Source organism: Sorex fumeus, unplaced genomic scaffold (assembly GCF_029834395.1).
Source record: "Sorex fumeus unplaced genomic scaffold, SorFum_2.1 ptg000037l, whole genome shotgun sequence".
NCBI classification, from domain to species: domain Eukaryota; kingdom Metazoa; phylum Chordata; class Mammalia; order Eulipotyphla; family Soricidae; genus Sorex; species Sorex fumeus.
Window position 1 is genome coordinate 26,547,927 of NW_026606094.1, and position 26,101 is coordinate 26,574,027.

The 26,101-nt window shown below is 39.7% G+C and overlaps 1 protein-coding gene across 5 annotated transcripts in view; it reads left to right on the forward strand.

The window, feature by feature from the left end:
* Positions 1–26,101, forward strand: part of SRPK2 (SRSF protein kinase 2) — a 208,768-nt gene that overhangs the window by 75,370 nt on the left and 107,297 nt on the right. Inside the window, exon 1 of one of the 5 annotated variants that reach the window (XM_056118341.1) lies at positions 10,167–10,414. The exons of the other annotated variants lie outside the window; for them this stretch is intronic. Coding sequence (XP_055974316.1) covers positions 10,377–10,414 — 38 coding nt within the window. The 5' untranslated portion in view covers positions 10,167–10,376. Of the gene's footprint in view, positions 1–10,166; positions 10,415–26,101 lie in introns of those variants that run through there. 5 annotated transcript variants of the gene reach the window in all.

A 26,101-nucleotide genomic window follows, 5' to 3' on the forward strand; every position in this document is an offset into this window, starting at 1 on the left:
GGGACCACCACATGGGGTGCTGGGTACTGAACCCAGGACAGCTGAGTGCATGGCAAAGTCCTACCCACTGTATTTTATCCCCCATGCTTTATTATTATTGTTTTTAATTTTAGATTTTATTTACATATTATATTTATTTTTGAATTAATTTTTTGAGTTAGAGTTTTTAACTTCATACTCATTTGTGTGTGGACTTTCACTTGCTTACCACTGTATTTTATAAAAGAGACTATTATTTTCCTTCAGTGTGTTGCTGGTGCTCTTGTTGAAAATCAGTTAACTAATGGGAGGTTTTATTTTTGGATTATCAATTCAGTTCCATTGATTTATATACACAATATTGATTACTATAGCTTTGTTATGTGGGTCTTCTAACTTTTTTCTTATTTCAATACTCGTTTGGTTATTTAAGTTCCCTTGTACTTCAATATAAAGTTTATGATTAACTTGTTTGCTTCCTTTCATTTTTGAAATACTGTGTTTTTTTTTTTTGTTTGTTTTTTGTTTTTGGGTGACACCTGGCGATGCACAGGGGTTACTCCTGACTCTGCACTCAGGAATTACTCCTGGCGGTGCTCAGGGAACCATATGGGATTCTCGGAATCGAACCCGGGTCGGCCACATGCCATGCAAACGCCCTACCCGCTGTGCTATCTCTCCAGTCCCTTGAAATACTATTTTGCAGTTGGCCCTAGAGATAGTGCAGTGGTTAAAGATGCATGAGGCTAACAGGGATTGATCCTCACCACCTCACTTCTGATCGTGTATTCAGAAATGCACCTCAGTACCACTAGGTGGCCCCCAAATCTTTTAATAGTGGTGGTGGGTATAATAATCATAATCATAATCATAACAATAACAACAATATGTTTTTCATATATTAGTCCTGCACCTTCTTGGATTAATTTATTCATAAGTATTTTATTTTTATATTCAGATTTTTGGGTCACAGCTGACCATGTTCAGGGGTTATTCCTGACTCTGCGCAGGAATCACTCCCTGCAAACTCAGGGGACTGTATAGGATGCTGGACATCGAACCCCAGTCAGCCAGGTGCAAAGCAAACGCCCTACACACTGTATTACTCCTCTAGTTCTGAGTATTAGATTTTAAACTAAAAAAAAAAAAAGGAATTTTGCCTTTGATATGTTTGTTGGTGCTTTCTTTGCCCCCATTCATCCTCAGCACACCTAGCCAGTTCTGTAGCTATTTTGCTGTAGGTGGAACAGCAGACAAGGGGAAAAGCTGTTCTTTGCATCAGTTTCAGTTCCTAAGGATGTTTGAAAGTCAATGCAGTTTGACAGTCCAGACCTCCTTCATTCTAACTTAGGGCTGCATATGTTGACTGGGTTTACTTTCTGAAACATGTCAATATACGTTACACATTAATTTTGCCACCTCTTAACAAGGTGAAGTTTCTAGTTTCTTTTCGACATAGTAAGTGGGGTTTGCCTTATTTAAAGAACATGAAAAGAATGAAAGTAGGGACCCTTCCTTATCTTGTACATGGCAGACCCAGGTTTGATCTCCAACATCATATATGGTTCCTTGAGCTCCAGGAGTAATTCTCGAGTGCAGGCCTAAAGTAACCCTGAGCATTGCTAGGTGTGTTCCCAAAACAAACAAACTGAAACTGGGCTGTGGATGTAGCTCAGTAGGATAGTGAGTATGCAAGGAGCCTTGGGTTTGAACCCCGGGTACCACTTTGATCTTCTTTGGGGGAGCAGCCCTTGAGCACTGGGTGGGGAGGCTCCTGAACACTGCTGGGTAAGTCTCCAAAAAAAAAATTGAAAGCAGGCACTTATTAACTTGTTACAGTTTTTTGTACATCAAAATTGTAAGGTAAAGTTGTCTTAATTTATGACACTTTGAGCTATTGTCAGTGACCTTGTGTTTGCATTTTAATGAAAACTTGTCTTTAAATTAGGATTTTGAAATGCTTGTTTTTCGTATCTGTGGTGCAATTTAAAAAATTTACATATTAGACAAATGTGCAAATGTTTAAAATGTAAGTGGAAAAACAACAATACGAAACAGCATGGTGAGCAAAGAATTGCCTCTTGCCCTGTGCGTAACAGCCACATTATGTCACAATTGTGTTACTTCTGTCTCTGTATGTGAGTAGCAACGCTGTTTATCTATTTAGAGTGTGTATGAATTCTATTTTCCATCATTGTTCTTGAGTTTTGTTGTTGTCTGGCGGTGCTCAGGGCTTACTCCTGGTTCTGTGTTCAGGGATCACTCTTGGCAGGCTTGGTGGAGGGACCTGATGGGATGCTGAGGATTGATCCCGGGTTGGGCGACATGTAATGCAAGCACTCTGCCCACTGTACACATCCCAGAATAATAAGGAATGAGAAACCTTTTCCTCCAGGAAACCAAGTTCCCATTGAGAGGCCTCACGGAGCAACTCCCCAGGAAATCACAAAGCAGAAACCTATCCAGCCCCAGGAGCAGGAGGTCTCCCTACCCCTCCTGCCCAATGGCCTCCCACACCCAGACCATTGTTTTGAGTGGAGTTGGTTGGCAAGGTACCACATGCAGAACACAAGGAGTCCTGTTTCGGATTTGTTCAAGGTAGAAATTTGATCCTGGAGAGAAGGCTGTTTTGAGGAGGGGTTGTTGTGAGATTGGAAGTTTATTAGGACATTACCATTTGATTCCAAAAGTAAGCTTGTGTTATTAACACAATTTGAGTTGTCAATGAAAAATTGAATGGAACTTTAGAATAAAATGATTGATGTATCCAGTATTGATTGTCTTGGCACTCCTTTTATGCTGTTTTTTTTTATCCCTTTTGTTCTCTATAGAGGAAGAATTTTTCTTATCAATAATTGTCATGCCTTGTAAGTTTGTAAGAAAATACGTTTTTATAGTTAAAAAAAGAATCATCATTCTTGAAACACATTAGGGTATAATTGACCTTGTTAATGTTTTTCATCAATTAGTCATATTCCTCACTCATCTTCATTCATTCGTGCACTGGCTGGAATTTAAAACTTTTTTTTTTTAGGCTGGAGTTAGGGGGATAGGTCACACCCAGTGGTGCTCAGGGCTTGTTCCTGTTTCTATGCTCAGGAATCACTCTTGGGAGTGCTCAGGGGACCATATGCCGTGTTGGCGATTGGCCCCGAGTTGGCTTTGTGCAAGGGAAAAGTCTTACCCAGTGTACTATCTCTGCAGCCTAATTATAGATCATTTTTCTGTTTGCAAATTCTTCTGTTCCTGTGCATTCTTTAACAGAAGATTTGAGTAATGGATGTTGGATAGTTTGGACTATTCTAGACTTAGTCGGTGTTGACCTTCTTAGATGCTTCTGGCATCTTGGTTTACTCCTTTGCATTTGTGCAGTGCATCTTGTATGTCAATTTCTTGAATTTTGAGTCGGGATATCAATGCTTAGTCATCAGGGATAATATATGGCAGTAATTAAAAAAAATCCTATATGACCATAGGGATAACATTAGAAGGATTGAAAAAAGGCCTTTGCATGTCTGGTTTGATCCCTGGTGCTGCATGCTCCTGTGAATACCTTTGAGAGGGAACATGACAGTCTACCCTCCACTCACACCAAAATGCCTCACATAATTGCTAGGTCATCCAGGTGCAGATTCCCCTCCCCCCCATTCCTGTTGTAATTAATCAAGCTAAATAAAATTAGATTTGTGGATGTTGATGCAAAGATTTTGGCAAGTGTATGGATGTTTCTTTAGTCTGTCAGATTAATATCCATGGGAAAAGGATGTGTGTCTCAGTATTTAGGTACAAATACTTAATAACCTAGCTGCTATATCTTGTTTAATTTGTATGTCATAAAAGTGAGGGTCCTGTCTGAAACCAGCGCTTGGGATTTGAGCTACAGAGCAGACACAGGACTATATAATTTTTATGTTGCCTGGTTTGTTAATTTTTTTATGGCTGCTTCTAGAATTTTAGTTTTAAGACTCTAAATCTTTGAAGTACTTCCTTGTTTGGAGTTTGTTTTGATAGTTGTTACTAATACTTTACTTCTACTGTCCGGATTGTCTCAACTCTGGGCTCATAGCCCTAACTTCTCCAGGAGCCTTCAAACTCATGTTACTGAGTTGAAATTCAGTGTTTGAGAGTGTTTGGCCATTAACTGAAGAGCTAAAAACTGTTTATTTTTATAAGGAATTTAAAAACCTTTTATTTTGTTATTTAATTGGGCTTTAGGACATTTGTGCAAACACCCAATCAAACCTGGCCATGTTCAGGCGTTACCTGCCTGCATCTGTCAAATGAGCCAGTCCCATGCTAGCTTCTATACCTTGTGAGTGTATATGAGGTTTAAAGTCAGGAAGACCTGCAGGATGTATGAAGAGAATGTGTGAGGGAATCCCAGTGGATTGTTTTTGTTTCTCCATATATAGAGAGATTTCTCTTTCTTTCTCTCTCTACATATATATGTATATGATTTTGAAAATGAAGAATAAGTATTCAAAGAACTTGTTTTTTTTCTTGGTTTTTTCTTTTTTAATTTCCTTCTCTTTGGGTCACACCTGGCATTGCTCAGAGGTTACTCCTGGCTTTGCACTCAGGAATCACTCCTGGCGATTCTCAGGGTTCCATATAGGATGCAGGGAATCGAACCCAGGTCGGCCACGTGCAAGACAAACAGCCTACCCGCTGTGCTACTGCTCCAGCCCACTAATGGTTTTATTTAAGATAATTTGTGGTGATTTTAATTGTGATGTGAGAAAAATCGCATTTGTAGGATGGTTTTAAAGTGGGGTAGATTACTGTGATTAAGTACTGCCTTGTGTGCAGTTGATCCCTGACCTCTGGTCATTGGCACTGCATAGTTCCCTGACTTTGCCAGTTATAATTTCCCCACTGGGTAGGGGATGGGAAATAAGGGGAGGGAAGAATCACTGGTTGAAAGAGCAACCAAAATGTCTTGTTAGTCTATCAAGTTTCGTCTTTATAAACTCATGTGGTTCATCTCAGTGATAATCTCTAAGGAATCCTCTCACTCTCTTTACTTGTGTTTCTGAATAATTCTATCTGGAAAGCTATATTTATGGATAAGGAAAAGAATTAACTAGCTTATAACTTTATTATTATAAGTATTTTTTTGGCTGGTGGACCACACCTGGCATGCTCAGGACTTAATCCACTCCTTGCTCTCTGCTCAGTGGGAACCCCATGTCAAGCTCTGGAGACCATGTGTGCTATATCATCATCATTCTGGTCTACAGTTTGGGGTCTTCATTCAGGAGTTAATAGCCACATGGGGATAGGAAACAAGGAAAAGAAACTATTTTGGTAAATCAGTATTACCAGTTATGTGGTTTGTGTGGTTTATGGTAAAGGTAGGTATTATTCTGTAAGAACGATGTCAGGAAGGAGATAGTGTTTGGATTGGGATTAGGAAAGTGAGTTAAGTGTGTGACGGGAAACAACCAAGCATTGGCAATCCAGGGAGAGAAATTTAGAAAAATCTCGGTGGCGTGAGAGAGTCCAGAATTCCAGGTGCATAAAACATGGAGGAAAAGAGAATGGTGATGAAGGATCCTTCAGAACAAAACTCTTCAGGGGGAAAGGGAGCTACACCCAATAGTGGGGGTTATTTCTGACTCTGCTCAGCAGGGGCAATGCTCAGGATGTAGCATGGGAAGCCAGATGTGTGTAGGGGAGATAAGGTGGCCAGTGACCTCAACCCCTCTGCTAGCTTTTGGTCCCTGTCCTTCAAGGTGGGGTTTTCTCTTTCTCCAGTGGGCTGTGATACGTTCATTGACTGAGAAAGAGACCGTGAAAAGAGTGATTCGAATGAGAAGTGGATGGTTAATTCTGCCTTGTTAAAAGCATCCTGTGGTTCAAGGTGGGATCAGGCTATTAGTTGTTGTAGGAAGGAGGATTGGCCATTATCTTCCAGTTGTGTATGTTCAACTGTCCACAGTGAGTTGCGTATGGTTGTCTAGTTATTGAACAGAGGTTGTTAAAAGAATCCCTAATATTTAAGGTACATATGAAAGAAGATGATCCAGCCAAGAACCCAGAGTTAGGAGAAAAATTTAGAAGTACAAAAAGTTGCACTGAAGGGTGAATTATGGCGGGGCAGACCAACCAGGTTTCATTCCTTGCGCCACGATGAGTCAGCACTGCCAAGGAGTAAGACCTGGATACAGCTAGGTGCCCACCACCTCCTCGTCTTTCTCTCTTCCCTCCCCCCACCCCCAATAAAAAGGCAGATTTCTGGGGAGATAGACCAAAGGGAGGAGGAGCCTTGCATGTGGAGGCCCCACAGTTGAGCTCCAGCACTGCGTGGTCTCCTGAGCCCCAGTGATGGGTGTAGCCCTCGAGTACAGTAAGGTTAAGTATCCATGGAGTGACCCCCGACTCCTTGAGTACTGGGGCACTAAAAAAAAATGAGAAGAAAAAAATATGTTCAAATAGTATTTAATATTTTCCTATTATTATTACGTTCTTAAGAAAATAAAAATAGACTAAGGAAAATCAAGTGTACCAAGGTGCAAAATGTGCTTGTTTAGACTACTACACAAGTATTGTGTAGTAGTCATTTTCTTTGTGATCAAAGGAGTTATGATGCGGGCACAGGGGTGCCTTTTTTTTTTTTTTTTTGTGCCTGACTGTGTAAACAGAGGCTGTGAGTGAATGGTTGCTTGAGATTGTAGGTATTTGCAGGACTTATTCCTTTTGCGAGTTTGAGAGACTCGACAGGCTGGAGTGCCTGGTTTGCTTCTAGGAGACACTCTTTCCATCTCTCAAAACTATGTAGTCTCAGAGCATTGAGCTGAAAGGAAGCTTTGAGTCCTCGTGGACGAGGCTAAGTAACATAAAAAAAAAAACAAACACACGCCTCCAATTCTGAAAGAACGAAAGTGGGAGGTAGAGGGAGAAAAAAGAATGCTTTAGAATTGTGGGGATAGGTTATAAACTTAAAAAACAAGACCTTTGATGGCAAATTGCAACTCTTCAGTTCTCAGATGAAAATTAATTCTAGAGGGCTCTACAATCTATTTGCATAATAAAATTGTGAAGTTTATTAGGGAAGAAATAAAATTGCAATTTTAACACTTATTCAGTTTATGGAAAGCTTAACAGGAAGTCCATTAATTCACAAGGGAAAAGTTTATTCGTACATTTATTTGCAGAAATGGAAAGTATAGGTTACTGGATACCGTGAATTAAATCAAAACAACCCATTACTTTTGAACCGAATATTAGCAGTGTGTTCAAGAGTGTGGTCATGGATGACGCAGGTGATCAGAGATTCAAGAGACTATGAGGAGGCCTTGCCCAGACCATGGTATTTATTAGTCAAGAGGCTTTTTTTTTTTGGAACTCATATCAACATGAATATCAAAGCTCTTAAGATATGACTGGTATTTTGGTGCAATGAAATGCAATGGCATTTCTTCTGGATATCGTGTGTGTGTGTGTATGTGTGTGTGTGTGTGTGTGTGTGTGTGAAAGTGTGGAGGGTGAAGCCAGATAGTTTTATTGAAAGATGAGAGAGAAATAGAGAAGTAAATGTTCAAAGGAGAACATGGCTTACAGAACAAGATGACTCTGGAGTTCTTGTGACTGAGGAGTAGCAGGACTCAAGGACATTGTTGATAAGGAGAACCAGATTGTAGGAACATGGAAAACTTGGGCTTGGTCCTATCAGCATAGCGTTTTTGAACTTTCAGTTTAGTACTGGAAGGTTTGAACAAAATAGGAGCATTGAAACCTCTTTTGTATTACTCAAAAGCTTTTTATTTGGATCTCCCAAAATCTACAGCCAAGAATTATGATTAAGAACATGAACCATTAACTTTTTTTTTGTTTTTTTTAATTAGATGGGCAGCTGTATCACAGTTTTTTCCTTTACCTTAGGGTCTATTTCCATGCCCAGGTTTTATATAAACATACTGGAATGTAAGCATTTTGCCCTTTTGTAGAGGGAATTTACTATGATGATGTTTCAATCCTAAGTTGTTATCCTTTTTACAAAAACTTATATTTGGGGAGTGTAAGCCTCTATGCTCAGGAATCACTCACTATTCAAAGCAGAGTTAATTGTGTGTACTGGCAAGTGCCTTACCCTCTGTTATTATATCTCTCATTTCTGAAGTGGTTAGTTGTTGGATGAATAATACATTTTTTTCCTGCTTTTTGGGTCACACCTGGCAATGCTCAGGGGTTACTCTTGACTCTTGCACTCAGGAATTACTCCTGGCGGTGCTCAGGGGACCATATGGGATGCTGGGAATCAAACCTGGCTCGGCCGCGTGCAAGGCAAACATCCTACCTGCTGTGCTATCGCTCCAGCCCCCTGAATAATACAATTTTATAGAACTGGGAGATAAAGTAATAGAGCTCATGCTTTGCATTTGGGAGCCCCGGGTTTAATTCTCTGTGCCAAATGGTCCCAGTATGGGCCACTCCCTAAAAAATAGTTTTGGAAGGAAAACATACTAAATTTTCACATAGAGTGATAAAGGAGCTCAATATTGAAATTGGTGATATGAATGAGGAAGTAGGTTTAAATTATGAAAAGTCTTTAATATTGGACAGACGTAGTATCGCTCATTAACTCATTCAACAAACAATGATTTGAATGTTGCTATCCTAAATAAAACGTATTGCTTGTTGCTGACCCGGGTAACATCCCTGAACATGAGCCAGGAGTAAAAACAAACAAACGAAAACCCCCCACAAAACCAAAAGAATGACACCACATAACTTCTCATGGATCAGTACATGAAATCTACAAAACAGGTTCTAATATTGGAATTGCTATCTCTTTTATAGGAGAGGAGATGGAGGGTTAGAGAGTTTAAATAATTTCCCCAAGGTCAGATGTGACTTTTGCAAATGATGGAGACTGCTTTAAGATTCAAGGTTTCTTGATGAGGGCAGGGCCTTTGCATTGAAATCCTGTCTTTTTAAGCATGCGCAGGAGGGTCTTTAACTGAGTTTGCACTGTGGCACCAGGTGCCAGGCTCTATAATGCACTTCAGAATCCTCAAGATAAGTTTTATCACCGTCCTGGCTTAGCCACTGTGCTTTGTGCTCTCCCCAGTGATTTTGCAGTTTAGCTGTACCGCCTATGATACTTTGTATTCTCTCTGTTTTATAATGTCTATTGTGTGAAGTTGTAAGCTTACACAATCTGGAAAAAGCCTTAACAACATGCAGAGGGTATTTTTGCAGAAAGCCATTGTATCTCGTGCAACTTTTTTTTTTCTTTTCTTTTACATCATATTACTTTAATTTCTGTATAATCGGGATTCTTAACAATTAAGAATTTCACTCTTAAGGGAAACAAAAAACTCCAATATTACTTCAATTTGAAATTCTGACACTGCAGAGCAATTCATTGGGTCTGTGTTTTATTTTGGGAGTGTGAGCTTTTCTGTATAAATAGGAAAACATGTACACGTACGTATGTATCAAAGCAACTGTGTATGTGAATTAGTCTGGGCAGTAGAATCATATCGGTTTTATTCACGTAAATTTAATGTGCTTTAGATCAGTCAGTATTTTTAAGAAATATGTTCACTATTTTTTTCTTCTCACAGCCTCCCTGTCCCTCAAATTAGCATCAGCAATTTTCTTTTAATTGAATGGAATTGGTCTTGCATTTGTGTTGTAGAGATGGCATTGTCAGTCTTTTCCTAAAAGGACAAATATATTATCTGGTCTGTAACTGGGTGTTGCTGTTCACTTGTGCTGTACTGCGAAGGAGGAGGGGAAAATTAAGGTGTAAATTAGCAGTCTTTTTCTAAAGGAGTTAGGGACCCGACAGTGAATTCACACTTTAAATTAAGACAACCAAGAAATTATATACCGGTTAAAAATTTATATGTATATAAGCTGGGGTTCTAGTTTAATATTTTATTCTTAAGTGACAAAAATGATTCACTGAGCCATATTTTTTAGGTCTGGTAAAACAGAAGCAGTCAAGGGTTACAGCTCTGTTCATTTACAGACTGTAACTTTATTACCCAGACTTCTCAAATTATCTCGGGTATTGAAGGTAGATGTTAGCGTTTCTTGGTTGTATTTTAATTTGCTTCATTTAAAAATCTTCCTGCAGAACCATGCTGGTTCTACCTTAAAAAAAAGAAAACACCCCTCTGCTGAAAAGAAATGGTACTTCCTGCTTTCATAAACAGTCATGTGCATACTTTAGCAAGGCCTGATGCCTCTGGAGCTTTTTCCCTTTATAGCACCATTGAATCCCAGTCCTAACAGAAGTACTGCGAATCTTGTGGCCTCATTTTGAACAAAAGGGATTAGAGAAGAAAAATCTCTTGATAAAAGGCTGGAAAGCAAAGGCAGGCAATCTTGGTTGTGAATATTTTCTGATTTTTCCAGAAATCAAGCAGAAGATTGAGCTGCTGATGTCAGTTAACTCTGAGAAGTCGTCCTCTTCAGAAAGGTACAGCTACATCCCTTGCATGAACAATTAATGGTGTAGCATTGCTAAGAAACCGGATTATATATATACATACATACACACACACACACACACACACACACAGACACGCACACACACAACATGTATTTTTTTTCCTGCCTCATCAGGTTTGCTGTTTAACATTTTATACTGCATGCTGGTCATTGTGCTGTATTGGAGATGTTTTGGGGAAAGCTATTCTGCTTTTGGAAAGGGGTAATTGATTTTTTTTTTTTAAAAACTGAAGCCTAATCAGCTGCAGCATGCACATCATAACACAGCAGACCGCTGGTTCATGTGTGACAGCTGCTCAGGGCTTTAAAAATAATTTATTTAGCTAACCAATGAACACAGATACTGCTTTCTTTCAGGAAATTCTAGCGTTAAGATTTTCCTCCTACATTTTGAGATTGTTTCTGTACAGATTACCAAAATTATTTGTAAAATTTAGGTAAAAAATATATATTTTTTGATTTTCGAGTTAATTTTTTCTTATGTGGAAAGGGAGTGCCATTTGTAAATAGCTTAGGAATTGCAAATCCCACATATTAGTCACATTCTGAAAAAGAGATGTGATGCTTCTTCAAGTCTGTGCTAGGAAATGGAACAGTCACTGCATGCAGTAATGGTTCATGCCTGCAGGTAAGGACAAAATGACTCACAAGTATTTTTAAAGCAGTGGTTTTATCTGTCAATCAAATAATTGAAAAGAGATAGTATCTTAAAAAATGACTGTTTTACTTAAAAAATAGAATTCAGGTAATTTTACCTCTTGTCCCACAGAGGCTGTATTGGCCTATTTTGATCCATAAAAATTGTGCTCACTTCTGTTTATCCAATTGTGTATACCACATCATCGAGATTTTCGTCATTTCCTTTTTTGGTTACTGGTAGTTTATATATAATGTTGATATTTTGCTTTTAAAGGGTGTTTCCCCCTTTTGGAAGTGCTTCAAGATTAGGGTTAGCTTTTTTTGTTGTTCATTAATTTAATATTTAGGAAAATATTAAGAAAAAATAATTTGGTAGTTTTGTAGTTAAGGATTGAGATAGAATAACCAGTGGGGGTGGGGGCAGTCGGATATAGGGTGGCAACCTAGCTTGACAAAATAGATTTAATTAAAGTATACTAGTTTATGGTGATCTTCTGGTAAAAATGATGACACTATGCCAATTTATTAGTATCATTATGTGAAAGGCTCCTAGCTATAATTTTGGGAATTGCAAATAAAGGAGATATAACTGTTTCCTTTGTAGATTGAAAATAGAAAAAATAAGGACTATTTGTGTTTATTTTTTTCAGCGTAGCTTCTAACTTTTGGTTTGTGGCTGGTCATCCGGTTTTAAGCATACAGTTTGCAGAGATGTAAAACCGTCTTGAGCCTTGTGTATGTTCTGCCAGGAAAATGGTGGTGGTGGCACAGGGAGAGAGGACGGCGTGAATTGTGAACAGTCTGGGTGCCAACTGTAATGTAAGAGTTTTGTTACTAGGAAGAGCATTCTTAATGGGGAAACACCAGTAATTATGTTAGTTCTGTTGAGTAAGCATGAATTCTCTATTGATAAATTGAAGGTTGAACAGCATAGATGATTTTTGTGAAGGAAGTTAGGCATCAGTTAGGTTTTTTCAGGGTATAATAAATTTACTAAGCAAAGGGTATAATATCTTAGGTTTTTTTTAAAAATTTTTAACAAGCTTTTGGGTTAAATTTGATGAAAAGGAAGATGCATCATGATTTTCAAGTTTAGAAATCAGGCACTATGCTTATGAGAACTTTGAATACAGTTTTATCAGATCTTGCTTGCTTTGTTGTTCTGTTGGTGTCTCATATATTTCACTGTGTGATCTATCTTAGTGGATGATAAATGGAGATATGTGTCAGCCAACATTTAAAAACAAGTTGTTTTATTAATGTAGATATACTAAAAATAAGAATTGTTCGACCTTTTCAAAAAATATGTAATAAATGATCAAGAGTCAAGTCATCTGTCTTTGTAATATTTTGGGGAACACTTGTAAAAGAATCTTAAGTTAAAAAACAATGACCTAGTAACACTATATCCTACCCAAGAATTTAATAGCTTAGTGTCATGTAGCGTTACTTTCACATCCTTCAATTCTTTGTTTATCTTTCAACTCAATTACAAGGTTTTGACTTTTTGTTGTTGTTTGAGGCAGGCCCTGAGTCTTAAATAAATTGAAATTTAAGTATGGTTAGTATTCCTGTGTATTTACAAGTAGAAAGATGATTAAAGAAACCTTCTTTCTTGGGGGGAAGGGGGAAGCTTTCTGAGAAACCCAAGTTTACCATGTACCACTAGAATTTTCTTTATGAAAATTTTGTGGTGAAACACTTATAAATAATACATACAGTATATAGTGATGTGATGCTTCTAATAACTTTCCCTCTATATTTTTGACTTGATTGTAAATTCCTAGTCTCATGACAGTTAACATGGGTTGATTTAATTTTATTCAACAAATTGAATAAAGGGGGGGAAAAACACTGATTTATTTTGGTTTTTAAGATCCATCATTGGAAAAAAATCAAGGTGGTTTTGGGGCCTAAATGAAAAAATATAATATCAAAAAGGATTTCAGTACTAGTTTGAAATTTGAATTTTTATTATTTCCATGAAAATATAAATAATGGCGTCCTATTTTTTATGGGGGGAGCGTGAGGTTAATTCCATAATAAATACGTTGTCTTCTAATAACTCTTTGGATGATATTTTTGTCATGTTTTACTGCTTAAATCCACTGAATGTTTTAAAGTAAAGGTCATCTAATATTTATTTGATAACTTAAGTTTCAAAAATTGGTTTCTTTGCCCTTTTGTGACTAGAACACTCTGGGGCTTTAGAAATTTATGTTAGCGAGAGGGCAGGAAGCATTAGTAAAATTGATAAGAGGGGGAAAAAAGGAGTTATTATTTATGAAAAAGTATTCCTAAGTGAGGATATATTTTCATTTCCCACATTAGTTATTATTAGATATTAGCTCTCAGTCAGGAGAAAGGAAGAGGAGAGTGAGTGTGTGGGCGTACACACGGAATGGCTATTGAGAACACTCTGACACATCCTAGAAAGAGTCTGAGGGAAGAGAAGACACTTGATGCCTCTAAGATTTTTGTCAAACTAAATATTCCTTTCTGCAGTGAACTTATGTAACAAAATTGTACAGTTTTTAGTATGAGTCAACCTAGGTCAGCCTGCAGGAAGACTTATTGGGGGACCTGAGAAGTGGCACTTGAGCTGCATGCATTTGACCTGGCTTCTGTAGGATCAGTGTTTTGTCCCTGGCACTGTTTTTGGTTCCCTAACACCTCCAGGAGTTATTCCTGAGCTCATCAGGGTGTGGCCCAAATCCTTCCAAAATAATCTACATGCACTGTAAGCATTGCCCGTATCGCCTATTGCTAAATGTAAACTGATGTTGTTGTAATTAATAAAGTTCACACTTAGTCAAAATTTGAAGTAACAGTGCCTTTAGAGCCTTGCATTTTCTCAGGAAACAGATGGGGGTGGGGCTGCTAAAAATAGGCCCTTAGACTATAAAGATAAGAAGTGCTAGACCCTCAATCACTCACACCCCATTAAGAGTACATACTTGAATGCATGATTTGCTAGATACCTTTTTTAGGAAAGCAGAAAGAGAGAGAGACGCATCAAACTATTTATGCTGTGGGTTTGTGTTTGCCAGTGCTGTACCGACAGAATTTGATGCAAAGTGAGAGATTGTGTATTGTCCCTCCCCCAATGCAGGAACATTTGAAACTAGAACTTGTGCTATTTTTGCATCCGATTTTTAGAATTTCTTTTCTTATTTTGGAGCCTCTCAAGTGAAGAGAAAAAGGGCATATGATAATGATGCGTGGTTGCAGAAGCAAAAAAAGAGAAGCCTGGAAGAATAGGGAGAATTGGAAAGGAGGAAATAACAGTGAGGGCAGGACTGGGTGAAGAGAGAAGCCAAAGCAGCTTGTGTGGGAAAGGCTCCGAGAGCAAAGGTGTTGTTATCTGCTTGAATGTCGAATCCATCCCTCCCTGTCTCTGTGGCGGACACAGAGAATCACAGGAGAAGATCTGTACCGTACTCCTCCACCTCCATCGCCGCTAGAGAGGACAATGCTTTCTCATAACTTATCTTTCCCTTTTTCGGCCTTCGGGATTGTGTGTTTCTTTTTTTTATTTTTTAGGGAGGTGGGGGTGGAGGGTGTGGGGGAGGGCATGAACAGTTGGCGTTGGGCCACACACAGCAGTGCTCTCTCCCAGTAGCTTTCAGAGATTCAAACTGTGCTGGGGAATGGAATCAGGCTTCCCAAAGGCAAAGTCTGCATGCCAGTCCTTTGAGCTGTCTCCTTGGCCCTGCCGCCAGTAGTTTTGTTTCTTGGCTTGTAGAATGTGTGTGATATTTCCAGAGTATGGGTATGATATAAAAATGACTCTTTTCGTCATTCTGGTCAACCCTTATGCTTGCTTTTATGTGTCTAATAGTTTTTTTCTTTTTATTATAGGCGTAAAGTGTACAGATCGCAGACCATTATGAAATCCAGTTTGTAGATTTTTTTTTTTTAGTGTAAGTTTGTGTATATTGTGTGCACGCATGTGTTATAGTTAAGAAATCTTTCCCAACTTCTCAAAGGCAAGATTTTTTTCCTTAGGTTTACTTGTAGTGGTTTTTATCTTAACTTGTAGTTAAGACTGTGATTAATTTTGAGTTTTAGGATTGAGGGAAATATTGAGACTCATTATTTTTTCATGTGTCTATATACTTATATGTGATTTTAAGCATTAGATTTTAAGCAAAGAAACCCTCTGTGTGTTTTTTCAAGGTGTCTTTCCCCATTGTTATTTAAGTGAGATTCATAGTGTTATCTTTTTTTTCTCCCCTTTGGGATTTGGGCCACAACCCATGGTGCTTAGGGCTTACTCCTGACTCTGACCTCAGGGACCATATTGGGGGTGGGTGATCGAATCTGAGGTCAGTTCTGTGCAAGGCAAGTGCCCTAGCTGGTGTACTCTCCCTCTGGCCCCAGGATCCATAGTCTTCCTGTGTATGGTTGCATTTGATTCCATCTCACTCTCAGTAGTATTTACTGTATGAATATTTCTTCCCTTGATAGCTCAGTGGGCAGAATACTTGCCTTGCATCCATCCGACCTGGGTTTAATTTCTGAACATCCAATATGTTCTCCAGAGCATTGCCAGGAGTGATTCCTGGTTACAGAGCCAGGAGTAACCCCTAAGTATTGCTGGGTGTGGTCCCCAAACAAACAGAGGCTTTCATTTGTTCTGCCATTGAGAGCAAGAGGGCTGCTTGCAAACTGTGGCTCTTAGGAGTGTTTCTGTGAATATTTGTATATTTTCAGGGCATGAGCCTCTGCGCAACTTTCTCATGGTATAGTTTATGTGCAGAGCATTACTGGACACTCCCAGTTCTGCCAGTGTGGGCAGCTCATCTGTACTGTGCTCTGTGCTCCGGGTTCTTGCTAAGTTGCTACAGTGTATTTTTCTCCTTCAGCCCTTTCTTTTCTTCTTCTTCTTCTTCTTTTTTTTTTTTTTTTTTTTTTTGCTGTTGCCCATGTCACTCAGAGTTTTAACTATTTCGAGCAAGATGAGATGTGCACAGGAGACTTCGGGAAACTTCTCAGTATTTGCTTTTGATTTATTATGTTGTTATTTCAGTATTTGCTTTCATGAGTTCAGAATCAGTTTAGACTAAACAGGAAACACAGGGCATATTCAGGTATGTCTTGTCCACTGACTGGTTTTCTTTACCGTTTTTTTCCTTCTCTCCTTTAGCTTCACCTGGCTTATCCTGGCTCTGTTGTCAGGGATCATTCTTGAAGGTGCTTGGGGGGAGGGGTGCATATGGGGTAGCAGGGAAAGAATCTAGTTTAGGTACATGGCTTTTGACCAGGTTCCAGAGACTACTTCAGTTTTCCTAGTTAGGTTTAGTTGTGTAACCATTTTTTAAATTAAACCTTAGTACCTATAACTTCCCTCTCGGAGAGCCTGGCAAGCTACCGAGAGTACCCCACCAACACGGCAGAGCCTGGCAAGTTCCCCGCGGTGTTTTCGATATGCCAAAAACAGTAACAAAAAGTCTCACAATGGAGACATCACTGGTGCCCGCTCGAGTAAATCGATGAGCACGGGAGGACAGTGCTCCAGTGCAGTGCTATCTGTAAGCGAAAGTCTGTTTTCCAAACTAGGGCAAGTAATGCAGAGATACAGGTATTAGTGCTCAGGCAGACTTCCTAGAGGTCCGGTCCTCTTTCCTTTGAAATCCTGCATGTAGGCTGACCTTGATAGGTTTTTAGATTTTAGGTATGACTAAGAAATAGTGACTTTTTTGGTGTTTCTATGTGTTCAAGTTAGGATTGTTTTAGGTGTTTAAATATTCTATGTCATACGCCTAGATAAAAGTACAGTGGGTTTTTTTGTTTGTTTGTTTGTTTTTTTTTTTTTTTTAACTTCAATTAAAAAAGTGAAACCCAGACCTGGAAATCTGGGCAATTCTTTAGGCTTCTTGATAGTCATTGTATATGTGGTCTAGATGGAGTAGTTTGTAACTTATTTTTTTATTTTCTGTTTTGTTACCAGCTCGAACTTGCATTCTGATTCCTGAGGCCCTTTTGGTAGGTTGCCCACATTATGGGCTGGAGCAGTAGCACAGCGGTAGGGCGTTTGCCTTGCGCGCAGCCAGCCCGGCTGAGCCGGGTTTGATTCCTCCGCCCCTCTCGGAGAGTATCTCGCCTGCATGGCAAAGCCTGGCAAGCTCCCCGTGATGTATTCAATATGCCAAACACAGTAACAACAAGTCTCAAAATGGAGACGTTACTGGGCCTGCTCGAACAAATCGATGAACAATGGGAGGACAGTGCTACAGTGCTACCCACATTATTCAGCCTGTGCTGTTCAGGTGGGTTCATTCTGCTTTTTAAAACACTCCAATCATCTTTCCAATCCTTGGGGTGCAGATAAATCTCATTGATGACCCAGTGAACCATCACACTCTCCAGCCTCAACTCAGACTTCTTGGAATTTGGTCCTGCCTTGATGTTTGCTTTTTTTGGGGGGGGGGGTCACACCGAGCAATGCTCAGGGGTTACTCCTCACTTTGCACTCAGAAATTACTCCTGGTGGTGCTTGGGGGACCATATGGGATGCCGGGGATCGAACCCGGGTCAGCCGCGTGCAAGGCAAACACCCTACCTGCTGTGCTATCACTCCGGCCCCAGCCTGCCTTGATGTTTGGCAGATTCAGTTGCTACTGTACCTAACATCCTCTCTTCAGTCTGGGAGATGAAATCTAGTCGACCCTGTAATAAATCCCTGCATGTGTATGAGAAGCACTCACATCTCCATTTTAGTATTTGTGACATAGTTCTGTTTGTCAGGGGTGATATCAATGACACATCATTTGCCAACTAGTAGACGCAACTAAATGGAAGTGTGGAATGTTTTCATCAGTTTTTTTTTTTTCAGGATGGGTATTGCTTTTGCCATCTATCAAAGGTCAGGAAACCTGGGAGCCCCTTTTGGTGATTTGGCCAACCTGACCTCTGTGACACTAAAGATTACCTAGATCACCCTCTTGTTGTTCAGGGGCCCATTTGGTACCCTGGATCAAATTGGGTTGTCCGAACACAAGTTATGCTGCTTAATCCCTTTAAGCAGGAACTGTTTCACTGGTTCCTTCGTGTATTTAAAAAAAATTTTATAGTTCACAATAATTAATTCAATCATTCAAGAATGTATTTTTATTAATATTTGAAACTTCCACATTACAAATTATATGAGAGGCTCTCAGTGTGGTGTTCTTTTACTTTATGATATGGCCTGGATTGAAATGTTATGCTCTGTACACACGTTATATACAATCAATATTTTTCAGTTAAAGTCTTACACTAAAATTTAATCTTTCAGGGTATAGGTGTTAGGTGTTTCTGGTAGTACAAAAATGAGACTTATTAGATACATTTTGACAATTTTTTCCACGTATCAAAAATCAAAGTAAATCCGAACATTTCCATATTTGTGCTAAAAAGGTAGTATGAAATCATGATTTGTTACTGCCCAAATGCTGATGTTTTGTATAATACTTTCTCTGCTTTTTTGGCCACTCTCTGCTGTTTTTTTTTTGCTTTATATTGTGGTTTTTAGAGCTATGCTAGAATTCATGTAAATTAAACTATCTTTGTTTTGGGTCCACACCTGGCTGCTGTTGGAATCACTCCTTGTAGTTCTCAGGAGACCATGTGGTGCTGTGAATTGAATCCAGGATCTCAAATGTGTAAGGCACGTACTCTACCGCTGGGCTACATCCTTAGCCCTGAAGGTTCTTTCTTTCTTTTTTGTGGAGTCACACCTGGCATTGCTCTGGGGCCACTCCTAGTGCCTTCAACATGCAAAGCCTACTTTGTATATGCTCAACCATTCAGCTGCCTCTCATAAACTTAAATGCATTCTTAAAGTTAATTTCTTTAAAAAAGTCTTTATCTCTCCCTGAACTAGAGACCCAGTATCACTTGCTTTCAAAAACAATTACTATGCAATCTCATCTAGATTCTCTGATTGATAAGAGTCCTGAGCCATATGCTGCCTCTATTTACAGAGAAATTAAATTGGCAAGTGTCATAAAGCAACTTAGATATGTGTTAGCACAAAAGTGAGACTTGCTGTCTGATACACTGGTTAGATAGATAGGAATCTTGGTAATGGATTGGCTTTCTCAGTATGTGATTCATCATTATAATTAAATAACACGTTCCAGGTATCACCTAGGATCATTTTTGTGTATCAGTAGGGTCACTTGAAAACCAGACTGCTCCTGGATGGAGATCAGGAAAATTTTTTGACAAACCTGAACAACTATGAAATAATATGAAAGCAGTAAAGAATAACTTGGCTTTCAGCAGTTTCATAGCACCTTTTTAGTAGAATTTACTATAAGCCTATAGCACTGTAGCTCGGTAGCATTGTCCTCCGGTTGTTCATCGATTTCCTCTAGCGGGCACCAGTAACATCTCACAACAAATTGTGAGACTTGTTGCTACTGTTTTTGGCATATTGAATACCTCACGGGGAGCTTGTCAGGTTTTGCTGTGTGGGTGAGATACTCTTGGCAGCTTGCCGGGCTCTCCGAGAGGGGTGGAAGAATAGAACCCGGGTTGGCCGCATGCAAGGCAAATGCCTTACCCGCTGTGTTATCCAGTTCCATGAGCTGGTCACGGTCACGGTCACGGTCCTCCCGTTGCTCATCGATTTGCTCGAGCGGGCCCAGTAACGTCTCCATTGTGACACTTGTTACTGTGTTTGGCATATCAAATACTTCAAGGGTAGCTTGCCAGGCTCTGCCGTGCGGGCGAGATACTCTCGGTAGCTTGCCGGGCTCTCCGAGAGGGGCAGAGGAATCGAACTCGGGTTGGCCATGTTGGCTGCGTGCAAGGCAAACGCCCTACCGCTGTGCTATCGCTCCAGCCCATGAGCTGGTAGCTACAGGAAATTAAAACCTAACTTTGATTGCCACACTCAGTATTTGTCAAAATTGTAGCAACGGAGGCAACCCTGAAGAGAAGAAAGACTCATTATAGAAGACTTTGCCACATGGCTTACTCCTTGTACTACTTTGTTCTTTTGGTCATTTATTGCTGAGCACTGTACCATGGATGTCTGTACTGTGGGAGAATCATCATTCTCTTTGAAATAATTGCAGATAATCAATGATCGCATTTCTGGGAAACTTAGATTAAGAGCATTCATTGCTGAGAAGGAATTACCAACACAGCTGTCTACCATAAGCCACCATAAATGAGTGACGAGAGCCAGGTGGTACTCTAGGAAACTGGAGACCTAAAGCCAAGGAAAGGGGCAACTGCTGATCAGTTTTGCTGATTACGGGCTCATTGAATGTAGGCCAGATGTTGCCAGCTCCCGTGATTCTATTTTTCACTTCATTTTTCCTGCTCCTGTGATTTTTAAGATAAGATTCTTGGGATAGACCTCTCATTTTAAATTAAGGTTCAAATTAAAAAGCAAAACCTCATGCCAACCTTGTAGCACTGTCCTCCCGTTGTTCATCGATTTGCTTGAGCGGGCCCAGTAACATCTCCATCATGAGACTTGTTACTTTGTTTGGCATATTGAATACATCACGGGTAGCTTGCAGGGCTTTGCCTCCGAGAGGGGCAGAAGAATCGAACCCGGCTTGGCCGGACCGGCGGCTCAGAAGGCAAACGCCCTACCGCTGTGCTATCGCTCCAGCCCTTGAAAAAAACAAAAACAGGGAGGTTTTACTATCAGAATTTTACTATCTGAATGGTAGACATTTTTTTTTTATCTGTGCCACAGGTTTAGAGCTATAGACCAGTGCAGACTTCTTGTAGTAAATTCTTGTAAAAGATTTTTGAACTTCTTTGAAGCTATAATCATTATGTGTAGATACCAGGGGTACAGGTTAAACTATTACCGTGTTAAATTTGTGTGTCTGATATTCAAATATGCATAAAACACTGGTGACTACTGAATTACAAGCCACAAAGTGGGAAAACAGAATTCAGTAAGTCATTTATTGTTTGCAGTAGGAACACCGCTGAAAGATAGGTTTTACAAAAAAATGTTTTTGAGGGGAGTCAAAGCTGGCAGTGCTCAGGGTAACATATGGGATGTTGAGGATTGAACTGTGGTTAGCCGAGTGCCAAGGTACATGCCTTACCCCGATGACCTGTTTTTCTGGCCTCAAGTTGACATTTCTTAGATGAAAAATTGTTACGTAGATTTATTTTCAAATATTGCATATATTCAGTGTGATGAAATGAACTCTGATAATCAAATTGAGAGAGAATGATATTCTCCAAAACTTAATTTCCTATCTTCTCTCACACTCCTTTCCAGTGAAAATATTTTGATGTAAGAAAGAAGAATATCTTATAGCTAGAAACGGGTTCAACAGAAAAAGTGCCTCAAGTTCAGTATAGTTTCAGAGGATATATTCGCAGCTATAATTATATTTATAGTTGCATGTGTAGGTGCATGGCACCAAGCATCATCATGAGTGATCACCCCCTAAGCATTGCTGGGTATGGCCCTCAATCAACCAAGCAAACAAAATGGTTATTTTGGTTTTTTTGGGGGGAAGGCATTACATCTGGTCATCTGCAGAGGCTACTGTGGAGATTGTGGCCAGTAGGTTAATTGCATTTGGAACAGTGGCAGTCTGCTGGTACAGAAAGGTTGAAAACCTGGAGAACAGGTTTTCTAAGGGTTTAGAATATTCTAGGCTTCCATCGTACAAGAGACATTCTGCACTGATGAAAGATTGTAAAAATACAGATATGGCTTACTGAATATTTGAAATGTGAGTATAATGCCTAATGAAATAAATTTTGCATTAATTTTAAGTAAAAATGAACTCATCATAGGACAGGATTGCCAGTGAACTTTTAAGTGTTTTGCTTTATTTTTAATTATTTGTGGTGCCGTGTATTGAGCCTAGAGCTTCCAACATGCATGGCAAGTGTTCCTCCAATGGCTCAACCATTTTCTTCCTTAAAAAAAGTTTAATGGGCAGGGTAATAGTACAGCAGCGCAGCAGGGAGGGTGTTTGCCTTTCAGTCCGTCAACCTGGGTTCAATCCCCAGCATCCCATAAGTTCCTTCATTGCAGAGCCAGGAGTAATTCCTGAGTGCAGAGCCATTACCCCTGAGCATCCCCAGGTCAATTAAAAAGAAAATCACAACCAAAAACAACAAAAAAATTAGCTGAAATTGTCTTTTCACCCTTTTTCTTCTCACAAGTTCTACTCTTTTCTGTTTTCCTTCTTAAGGAACATTTTTTTTGACTGGTATTGGGTCACACAGTGGTGCTCAGGGCTTACTTGTGTCATCGGGATCACCCCTGGTGAAGTCCAGATGATCATGGGCAGTGCCAAGATTGAGCTAGGGTCCGGCTGGTGTCATAAAGCATTGAGTCCTGCTTTGTCCCCCCGGCCCTCTCTTTTCTGTTCCGATATTATGCTGCTGGGTAGAAACAGTTCCTATAAGTCAAATTGATAATTTAAAGGGAAATGTAGTCGTTTTGTTATAGTCTGATAAAGCTGTTTGGCATTATTTTCTTAAGCAGTGTTCTGACCCCCTTCCTCTTTGTTCCTTTTGGGTTATTCCTTTCCCAGTCCCTTCCTTCCTAGTTCTGACTGAAATGTGGGGTGCTGATCATAGCCCATTGTCACTGCTGTGCACGCTAGGGACCTAGGTGGGGTGGGGGAGACATGTTTATAAAAGGAAAAGAGATGACCTGTTACTTAACATCATATCACCTGAATATTTTTGTTCTTTTAATGATGTACTAACTTAATAGAGTCTACTAAAGTGAAGAATCTTGATTTGATTTTAAAGAGAAATGAAACGTAGTGATTAGTTTCTAAGTCTGTGTTAAGGGTTAGTGGAGCATTTACACATGATACAAATTACACAATGTGTGTGTGTGTGTGTGTGTGTGTGTGTGGTGTGTGTGTGTGTTGGGTGGGGGAAGCACACACCTGGGAGTACTCGGGGTTTACTCCTTGCTCTGTGCTCTGGAATTTACTACTGGAAAGGCTCAGGAGACCGTTTTTGATGCTGGGGATTGAATTGTGATTGCCCACGTGCAAGAAAAGCGCCATACTTGCTTTACTCTTTTGGCGCTGGCCCCACACCAACATTATTGTTTGTTCTTGTGTGGGGGTTTAACCCAAAGCTTCAAAACAAAAAAGTCAAGGTTATAGTTTCAAATCAGCTTTTATTACCATAACCACCTTTTATTTCTAGTGGAGGTCAACTTTTATTCCTTTGACTCTTTGGACTCCAAATGACTCGCTTTCTTTGGTGCTAGCGTATACATTATTAGTCTTTTTAATTCAGTACTGAGGTGGTTTATAAGTAGGTTGAATATTTATTTATTGATAATGGGATTTTGTAAGGGACTTAATTGATAGGGTAAGTTGTAGAAAGAAAAGTTTTTGGTCATTTTAAATATCTTTATTAAGAACATGTTTGCTGTCCTTTTTACTGACAGTTATAATTTAACAGTGTGCTTATGTATAAATAAATGACTTCTCTACAGTTGAATGTGGGGTGTAAACCCATACTGGGCCCTGGAAATTGCATGGAGAGGGACGAAGTCAAGAAAAATTTGACGACCCTAAGGAGTTTCTGCACACACAGATACCAAAAATGAGTTTGGAATCAAACATGCAGTGAACCTGTGGTGCTTTCGGCTTTGCTCTCACCTGGTGCATTTCATCGGGCCTTGACTGGAGGGTCCTCAGTTGCTCCTACATCCTGTCCCTTTCCTGGGATTTGACTGAGCTCGGGCCCCTGTGTGAGAGAGGTCCTGGGTTCATTTCTTGGTACCAACAGCAGCAGAAGAAAACCCTGCTTGAACAGAATCTTTGGTCTTCCGTGATTTCCCCTTGCACCTGCCCTGTGCCAGATACATTTTGATGGTGATTTTTTTTTGCTTTTAATTGAAGCTGGAGACTATATTGGAGTCATTGCTTTGTTGGCATTTGGTAGTCTTCCATTTCAACATGGGTGCAAAGTATTTATTTCAAGTTAAACAAATCAGGCCTTTGTTTGCATGCATTCAGTTAGTTGTGCAATGGCCTTCCTCCACTGCCTTTATCTCTTAAGTAGGTAGTTGCCCTCAGGTCACTACCTTTCTCAGTGGAAGTTTGCATTTTGCTTAACAGACTTTCTGCTTGGTTCCTGTAGAAAAACTTTTTACACCAGATTTGCTTTGAAAAATGTTAAGGAAAGTGATACCACTCCCACCCACCTCCCCAGAACTCCTAATCTCCTGATACTCATTGTAACAAAATTTATCTGCAGTTACCAACTGTACAGTGGAATCCTGTTTTATAGGGAATATAATTTTTTTTTATTCCTAGAAGTAGATATTATGATGGCTTGTTTATAGCTTTATTTTTCATTTAGGGACCACTCCTGGCAGGCTCAGGGGACCATATGTGGTACCAGGCATTGAATCCTGGTAGGCCTCATACTGGCGAACTCCATACCTGCTGTACTGCTATGTTCCAAATCTTTACTTTTAAAATAAGTAAAGGCATTTTTCAAGAAGTTGCTTCCAATTTAGTTAAGTAGTGTATTTATTTGCCACACTGTGCTCAGAGTTTACTTTTGGAGACCACAGTACTATTGGGGATTGAACCCAGCTCAGCCCCATGCTAGGCAAGCAACTTGCCTGCTGTACTGGTACTTGGACCCTGTTCTTTTTAACTTTTATTGAGTCACAATGAGTGATGCTCAAGCGTACTTCTTGCAGTGTTCAAGTCCACTTCTTGGAAAATTCAGCTTTGTGAACCTGAAGCCTCTGATCAGTACTCTGGACCACTACGGCTGTTCCTCATGGTGCGGGGGCTGGTGTGTGGTTTGGAGGATTATATTCTGGCCTTACATATGCTGGCCAAGTGTGTTACCACTTGAGCCATATCTCTGGCCCACAAGTAGTGATTTATATATATACTATATATATATATATATATATATATATATATATATATAGTCACCATGAAAGTAGACCCTTAAAAAGCTGTTCATCATTAGGTTTCAGTTGCTTCTCTCTCTTCTCCCCTTTCCCTCTCCATCCACCACTACCCCTTCTCTTTTTTTGTGGGGGGGGGGAGGCATTGTGGTTTGCAGTACAGATACTGAAGTGTTTTCCGGAATGTCCCTTTACCTAGTTTTCACTGTCAGTTATGTTTTATCTTTTTTTGGGGGGCCATCATACCAATTTTTAAGCCCAAACCTATACTGTGCAAAGATAATTTTGCATTTTCTTTGGAAAATGAACCTGTGTTTAAATATAATGTGATCTTATGGTCTAGCATTTCAGAATCACTTCTCTTACCAATTAACAACTGTTTTCAGAAAATGATAAAAGTCATTAATATAATGAATAATTCAGCACCACAAATTAAACCTGATCTTTTGAGGTTTGTAATACATTTTGTTCGCTATTGTCAATAAAATTTAACAGCTTTGAACAATAAAAAATGAGGCAAAGCAACAGAAGGTTTAGTGGTTCCCTTTGTTTTTCATTTTGGATTTGGTTTTGTTTTGGGGGATTTTGGGCCATACCCATCTGGGATTACACCTGGCAGGTTCAGGAGACCAGGGATGCTGGGGCTCAAACCCGGGTCTGCCAAGTGCAAGGCAGATGCCCTACTTGCCCTGACCTATGGTGTTCTCTCTTTTGAGAATTTCTGATTCTTATGGTTCATATCTGCACTCTGGGCATTTTAATGATTAGTGATGTTACAGCAGAGCCTGGCAAGCTACCTGTGGCATATTCGATATGCCCAAAACAGTAACAATAATGGGCTTCATTCCCCTGATTCTGAAAGAGCCCCCAACATGTCATTGGGCTACGCTAGCACGCAAAAGGGACGAATGGAGTTGTTACTGGCATCCACTGGAGCAACTAAGTGATCAACTCGAAGATCAACCAGATGACAAGTGACAAGTGATATATGTGAAGTTCACTGTCTCCTTTTATGTTTAATAGTAACTATGTTAGAAGCAATGTTTTTTTTTAAGCACTCTTAATCTTCATGGATTACATATGAATTGGAGATCATTTTCACAAATCACTACAGTCAATTAAAAA